Source organism: Vigna umbellata, chromosome 11, assembly GCF_029865625.1.
Source record: "Vigna umbellata cultivar VRB3 chromosome 11, Vumbellata_1.0, whole genome shotgun sequence".
Lineage (NCBI taxonomy): Eukaryota > Viridiplantae > Streptophyta > Magnoliopsida > Fabales > Fabaceae > Vigna > Vigna umbellata.
The window spans coordinates 24,069,925-24,078,529 of record NC_142175.1 but is presented as its reverse complement, the minus strand read 5'-3'; the positions used below and the strand labels follow the sequence as shown (position 1 = coordinate 24,078,529).

General features: G+C 43.8%; 1 protein-coding gene across 1 annotated transcript; it reads right to left on the bottom strand.

Moving 5' to 3' along the window:
- Positions 1-5,760: 5,760 nt before the first annotated feature.
- On the bottom strand, positions 5,761-6,929 carry LOC148191236 (uncharacterized). The gene is made up of 3 exons (XM_088101341.1): positions 6,104-6,929; positions 5,937-6,040; positions 5,761-5,847 (listed from the first exon to the last, which is right to left on the bottom strand). Exons 1-3 carry the CDS (start codon positions 6,927-6,929, stop codon positions 5,761-5,763), a joined length of 1,017 nt encoding a protein of 338 aa, XP_087957467.1.
- Positions 6,930-8,605: the final 1,676 nt, after the last annotated feature.

The following is an 8,605-nucleotide window of genomic DNA, read 5'->3' as shown; positions in this document are numbered from 1 at the left end:
AGGTTGGATAGTTGAGGAGGCAATGATAGCTCGTACGCCACTGGTCCGATCTTCCTTAAAACTTGATAAGGTCCGACAAACTTGGGGGATAGCTTCTTTAGACGAACAACTCTGCCTACTCCAGTGGTCGGATTCAATCTAAGGAAAACGTGCTCTCCAGCATTGAACTCTAATGGCCTTCTTCTTTTATCCGCGTAGGACTTCTGCCTGCTCCTCGACGTCTTCAGCCTTTCTTGGATCAATTTCACCTTTTCGGTCGTCTGTTGAATGAGCTCAGGTCCGGTCAATACGTTCTCCCCTTCTTGAAACCAGCAAAGGGGCGTGCGGCACTTTCGTCCGTAAAGAGCTTCAAAGGGAGCCATACCAATGCTGGACTGGAAACTGTTATTGTAGGTGAACTCCACTAAAGGCAAGACTTCATCCCAGACACCCATGTGATCAAGGACGCACATTCTTAGTAAGTCTTCGAGTGTCTGGATGGTTCTCTCGGATTGACCGTCCGTCTGAGGGTGATAGGCTGAACTCATTTGAAGTTTGCTGCCCAGTTCGCTTTGTAAGGATTGCCAAAACCGAGATGTGAATCTCGTGTCTCGGTTAGAGATGATATTGGACGGCACTCCGTGTAGACGAAAGATCTCCTTAATGTAGAGCTTCGCCAGGTTGGTCATAAACATCTTTAAGTTGACCTCTAGGAAGTGGGCAGTCTTAGTCAATCGATCTACTATAACCCAGATGGAGTCGTGATTCTTGACTGTGCGGGGTAAGTGTAACATCCCAATTATATATGTCATGCATATAATAAAGACGTCATCAAGCATAATATAGGAAAGCAGTCAAGAGTTAATAAGGATTACAGTCATCCTTAGAATAGTGTGAAATTACCAACTAGAGAATCATTATTTCTCCCTGGAAATTTACGGAAAATTTAAAACTTTAAACACTCAAAAGTTATCCCAAATAATATGAAATCAAGGAATAAAACTAGCAAATATAAGCTGCAACACTGCCGTCTCCATCAAGAGCTGCTTCCAAGGTATCCTCCCCATCATCTGCTCCCATCCAAGTGGATGATCATCGCCAAAGAAACATACACAAGCAATACAAACAAGCAAGGGTGAGCTAGATATAAAAAGCATGTTATATAATCTCACACGACATGCAAAAGTCATCCAAACATGGTAAACTGACATCACAAGACTTGTTACTTTAAACCCCGACTTGTTGCTTTATAGACCGACTCGTCCGGACTAGAATGATTACCGAGCTATGGCGGGTCTTGCACTCGTGGTGGCTTTATGAAACTTGGGCACTACCGCCCTGGCACTACCGCCTTGTGAAACTTGGGCACTACCGCCCGGCCACAGTCACGAGGTTAATCCGTTATCACTCACCTTGGATCATATGGAAGCACCCAAGACTAGAAACTCCTGCTACTCCTCACCCCATGGTTCAATCCTCTCTACATGAAAAGAAAGACCATTGGAGTTTCAGGATGACCCCCAAAACTGAGCTGCCATGTAATCATTCTATACAACCCCAAAACACCACCATGTATCCTCTCCTTGAGGATCATGGAATTACGTCCATGAATCATACTGTTACTCTGAACCTTATCCCAAGTCATGAATAACCAGATACCTCCATAATATCACATTAAATCCAACATATCTCATACATTCACATAAATCCCATCACAGTATATATTTTCCAAACATTTTGCACATAATTCAATTCAAGAGAAAATGAACTTAAAACCCAACATTTACATAATACTATTTGGACGAACGTTATCTGCCGAACGGCATTGAACGAACGCTATTTACCAACAGGCCGAACGCTATTTCACCGAACACACTATTAGGCCGAACGCTGAGATTAATACTTAGGCCGAACGCTGGGATCGAGTACTTAGGCCGAACGCTATTTTACCGAACACCATATTGGATTTAAACACTATTAGAACGAACGCTAAGATTGATACTTAGGCCGAATGCTTGGATCGAATTCTTAAGCCGAACGCTATTTCACCGAGCACCATATTGGATTTAAACACTATTGGGACGAACGCTAAGATTGATACTTAGGTCGAACGTTGGGATCGAGTACTTAGGCCGAACGCTAAAACTGAACTCCGCATTCAAATCGGATACTGCCTGGACGAACGTTAAGATCAAAGTCTTAGGCTCGACATTAGAATTCCCCACGCTATTAGACCGGATACCATTAGGTCGAACACTAAAAGAACGAACACTAGGTTCGAAACTCATTTAACCGAATACTAAAAGAACGAACGCTACAATTTCTAATACACTAAGACTGAACGTTCATGATCCAACCTTACGAATATCAATTTACAACCGAACGTTCCAGATCTAAATTTAGGAATATCAATTAAAACCGAACGAACACTAATACATCAAAACCGAACGTTCAAGATTAAATCCTAAGAATATCAAATGAAGACCGAACGCTACAATCACTAATTCGCCAAGCGGACGTTCAAGATTCAAGCCTGATAATACTATATTAAGCCGAACGCTACAGTTAATAATACACGAAGACCGATCAATTGAACGCTTAAGATTGAAAACTAAGTATACCAACTTTACAACGAACGCTCAAAGTCAATTAGACATCCAGACGAACGCTCTAGATCACCATTGGAGACTACCAAATTAAAATCGAACACTACAATCATCAAAACCGACCGTTTAAGATCAAAACCTGAGAATTCAAATTAACACCGGATGCTCACCATCACTAATACACCAAATCCGAACGTATAATGTTTAAACCTAAGAATCCAAATTAACACCGAACGCTTCCAATCATTAATTTACCAAGATCGAACGACTAAGATTCAAACTTAAGAATTCCAAATTAAGACCGAACGCTCACGAGCCGAGAATACCTCATATAAACCGAACGCTAAATATGAGAATGCCAGTTTAAGATCGAGCGCTTAAGATTACTATTTCACCAAGACCGAACGCTAACGTTCACCGAACACAAAACCAAACGCTCTACAATTTTTGGCGTACCACTATTTGGTCACTATTCAGGCGAACGTTCAGAATACACCACCGAACGTTCAGAAATTGGCCGACCACTATTTGGTCGAGCGTTGATTGGACGCACGCGCGTTTCTGCAGAATTCTGCAGAATCGCGTTAGGTTTTCCAGAAACCCCATTTTTCATTCCCAAATTCCCATATTTCCATCAAATACAGTATATTTCAATAATCAAACAAAAGATCTAGCTCCCCTTACCTCTTGAAGACTTCCTTGAATATACCTCCAAAGGATTTGATCTCCTTCCAACTTCAAAAGCTCTCCACTTCTCCTCTCCCAGAACTTGCAGTGCCAAGGCCTCCTTGCACTTCGGCAGCTCCCACTTCACCTTCTCTCAGATATGGCAGCAACTCCTTCAATATGCAGAACCCCCAAATCCTTTTGATTCCATGGCTTTTACCTTTAAGAAGGAAGAAATGGTGCTCCCCACAGCCACTCCTCAGTGCTATGCCCACCAACGAAGGAGATGATGGTGTTCCTTGGTGGTTGAAGCACTTCAAAGTGGAGTGACTCACCCTCCACCGGCAGCTGTACCATTGTTGAACAGGAAGCCCCCACCACTACCAAAAGGAAGAGAATGTGCGGTCCTCACAACCCCCACCAGCAACAGAAAGTGAACCCCTCCCCCACCACTTTTTATTTTAAAAACACGCACGGTCCTTACAGTAAATGGGTCACGAAATCCATGGAGATGTTGTCCCACTTCCATTCGGGGATCTCAAGTTGTTGCAGCAAACCGCCCGGCCTTTGGTGTTCAGCCTTCGCTCGCTCACAAGTTAAGCATGACGCCACGAAACGAGCGATATCGTTCTTCATTCCCGGCCACCAGAAGGACTTTCGGAGATCTTGATACATCTTAGTCATGCCAGGGTGCATGCTAAGACGACTTTGATGCCCTTCCTCCAGAATAATTCTCTTCAGCTCTCCATCATTTGGAACACACGTCCGGTCCATATAGCGTAAGAGACCGTCCGTTCCAGTGTTGAAATGTTCAGCCTTCTCCGTACCGAGCGCGCCAAAAATTTTTACCAGATCCTCATCCTCTTGCTGCTTCACTCTGATCCGGTCGAATACGTCACTGGATATTCTAAGGTTACAGCATCTAATGACGTTCGGTTCTAAGTCGAACTGTAACCTTAAGTCTCTAAAGCTTTCCACCAATTGAAGTTCTCTGACCATCATGGATGAGATGTGCACCACCTTTCTGCTCAAAGCGTCCGCTACTATGTTCGCTTTCCCTGGATGGTAGAGTAACTCAAAATCGTAGTCCTTCAAGAACTTAAGCCACCTCCTCTGCCTCATATTCAACTCTTTCTGATCAAAGAGGTACTTGAGACTCTTGTGATCACTGAAGACTTGGAAAGTTGATCCATACAAGTAGTGCCTCCAAATCTTCAGTGCGAACACCACCGCTGCCAACTCCAGATCGTGCGTTGGGTAATTTCTCTCGTGAATCTTCAGTTGACGAGAAGCATACGCGACCGCTCTCTTCTCTTTCATTAGCACATAACCCAAACCTTGATGAGAAGCGTCGCAGTATACCTCGAACGGTTTGGCTGTGTCTGGAATAATCAGAACTGGAGCGCTCGTCAATTTCCTCTTCAATTCCTGGAAGCTCGCTTCACACCGATCGGTCCATCCGAACGGTTGATCTTTCCTGGTCAGCTGAGATAGCGGGGCTACTATCTTAGAAAATCCTTCAATAAAACGCCTATAGTAGCCCGCAAGTCCCACGAAGCTGCGAACCTCAGTGACCGAACGGGGACTCTCCCATTCCAATACCGCTCGTACCTTGGCCGTATCCACTGAGATACCTTCAGCCGACACCACGTGCCCCAAGAATTGAACTTCTTTCATCCAAAACTCACATTTGGATAACTTGGCGTACAACTCCTTCTCCCTCAATACGCCAAGTACAATTCTCAAGTGCTCAACATGTTTGTCCTGGGTCTTGGAGTAGATAAGTATATCGTCGATGAAGACGACCACAAATTTGTCCAGGTATGGTCTGAATATGCGATTCATGTAATCCATGAAGATTACTGGTGCGTTCGTCACACCGAACGGCATCACTACATACTCGTAGTGTCCGTAACGAGATCTGAAAGCAGTCTTCTGGACGTCTTCCTCCTTAACTCTGATTTGATGATATCCAGATCGCAAGTCAATCTTCGAGAATACTGTGGCCCCATGCAATTGATCCAACAAATCGTCTATCCTTGGCAATGGGTACTTACTCTTGATGGTCAACTTGTTTAATTGTCTGTAATCAATGCAAAGCCGAGAGCTGCCATCTTTCTTCTTCACCAAGAGAACAGGCGCTCCCCAGGGTGATACGCTCGGTCTGATAAATTTCTTGTCCATCAAATCTTCAATCTGCTTCTTGAGTTCAGCCAACTCCGCAGGTGCCATTCTATACGGTGCAACACAAATGGGCCCTACGGTCGTCACTAAATCAATTGTGAATTCAACTTCGCGAGGAGGGGGAAGTCCAAGTATTTCATCCGGAAAGACATCCAGGAACTCGTCCACAGCCGATCGTCCTCCACCGAGTTCGCTACTGGACGATCGCTCATATACTAATCCTCCAAACTCCTCGTCTGCGTGCGTCATTATCAGGAAACAGCTGGTGCCCTCCATGATGTCCTCCTTTAGTTGACCGAGCGTCACAGACAACTTTTCTTCTTCTTCACCCGGAAACACCAACTTCTTTTCTCCACAATCTATAAAAATGCGATTGGCAGTTAACCAATCCATCCCTAATATCACCTCCAAACTTTGAAGAGGTAAGCAGATGAGATTAACTTTAAACTTACGCCCTTCCACTTCTATAGGACATCTAATGCACACCGTGGACGTCTTAACCTCACCAGCTGCTGGGGTTGACACCGCCAGGTCGAACTGCATCTCTCTCTCCACTAAACCCAGTTTCCCAATGCACGCCGTCGAGATGAAGGAATGTGTTGCTCCTAAGTCATACAATACACAGCAAGATCTACCATACAACAAGCATTCACTGATTATGAGATTACCTGAGCTTGCTGCCTCTGCGCCGGTTATAGCATACACACGTCCAACTGCTTCAGCTCTACCACCACCTCTCGGTTGATTCCTTCCCGCGTTCAGTGATCTCATCACCGCTCGTTCCCCCATGTTGCACTCATTCTCCAGATGTCCGTTTCTCCTACAACGAGTGCAAAATTTTCCTCCTATCAGCTGAGGACATGACGAGCGGTAATGTGGTCCTCCACACTGGAAACAGGTCACATTTCCTTGTTGCCCAGACTGCCCGACAGCCACCACTGCTTTAGATACACTTGGATTCACTGATTGTGCTGGTCGAACGTAAGGTGTCCTTCTCAGGTTCGCATTGTTTCTTGACAAGATCGGCCCTCTAGCCACTTGTTGTTTCTTCTGTTGTTCCACTTCTGCTACATTCTTCTCCAACACTTTGGCTCGATCAACCATAGCAGGAAAAGACTTGATGCACAGGCTAGAAATCAACAACTTCAATTCACTTCTCAGGTCATTTTTGAACTTACGACACTGCCATTCTTCGCTCGTAGCCGTAGTGTTGAAACGAACCAAGTGTTTGAACTTATATGTATACTCTGATACGGACATCCCACCTTGTACCAGTTGCAGAAACTCCACTTCCTTGGCGAAACGAAAACTATCTGGAAAGTATTCTTCATAAAATTTGCTTCTGAATACTTCCCATGTAATGGGGCTTTGAGTGTCTGCTAAGATCATCTTCATGCTCGCCCACCAGTGACTGGCCTCTCCAGTCAACAGATACTCAATGAATGCGAGTTTATTATCATCAGGGCACCTCTTGGCATTGTAGATCTGTTCCATATCTCTCAGCCACTAATCAGCCTCATCAGGAAGGCATTTCCCACTGAATTTTGCGTGGTGATGCTGAAGGAAACTCTCCAAGCTCCACTCAGCCTGTTGGGTAACGTTGGAAGAGGACGCTCCCTGTGTATTCCTGGTAGCGGCAATGATCTCCATCAATTGCCTCTAAGTAGCTTCAGAGTTTGCGCGAACGGCCTCCAAACTCTGTAAAGCATTCGCGTTCTGCTGCATTAGGGTAGCATTCTGCTGTTGTAGCCTTTCTATCACCGATTCCAACAACCTGGTGTTGTCGGACACATCACGGTCGGTGAGTTGAGGTAGAGGAGGGGGTCTAGGTGCCATTTGTTCTCTGAGAAACAAAGAAAAACGAACGTTAGTTATGCTCAAAGAGTTTAAAATACTCAATAAACGAGCGTTGAGCACACAACAAAAATGCAGTGCACTCACAACCTACAGTGTCCTTAAAAGAACAAAACTGCTCTGATACCACTAATGTAACATCCCAAAAATACAGTAATAACCATATAATAGAATTAATTACATTTCATAATCAATCAGTGCAGTCTTACACTAATACCAACATTCAAAAATCGAACGGCGTTATGTACAGAGTTAATTTACAATATTACAGAAATAAGAAAGAGTCAGGATCGAACGGTTTTACAAAACCAAATACCGAACGATCGCTTACAAAACAAATAACATCTAATACTACCGAACAACCTAAGGTTCGGCCTTAACTTCAACGTCCACCAGATTCTCCTCTTCAATCACGTCTTCCAACAATGCTTCTCCTTCTGCTCACATCCACACGGATGATCATTGCAATGACAAGATGGACGTACAAGTACGAGACAACACAAGAAAACACAGGGTAAGCTTATATAATTTAATTCATACATCAACATAAAAATTAAACATTCCAACAACACAAGAGTAGTTCAACACATATAACTATACGAAAGCTATCACTAGACGGACCGTCCGGACTGTATGAATCTGTGTAGCTACAGGCGTTCTTGCACCCGGGTGATGTAGTAACTGGGATACACTCAACAGCTGTCACCCGAGGATAGCCCTATCCAAAGTACCCCTAAGGACTAGGACCTCCTGCCGTTCCCACACATGACCTACCCTCCTCTACGTGAGGACGAGTACTCACGGAACATCAGGATGAACTGCCAGCATTAGCATGCCCACAGTCATACTTTACAATTTTCAAATATTCAATACATGAGTCGTTCCTCCCCGGAACGCTCGTTCAACTTCACATAATTTTATTCATACTCAATCTCGTTTCCATCTTTCACTATCACTTTTCTCAATTTTCTCTTTCATTTCCAATACGTTTAAATTCATCATTTGCTCTAAGAGTATAAAATACCGAACGTTCAAACCCCTTTAGAACGAGGACGAATGATAAGAATGACAATTTTCCCATTCAGAACAGAATAAGACTAAGAGAGTTACTTTTGGTTTTAAGAAATGAACTGAGTAAACTAGTGCAATATGTGACGAACGGTATTTACCACGTAAGTCAGTTGAATGAACTAACTCTCTTGAGTTCAAACCAATACTTAAGGAATAAGTCAAATATGGAGGCCTCAGACTAGATCCAACAAAAGAAGACTAATCAAGATGTTAAGAAATTATATTTAGAATAGTTCACATACGAA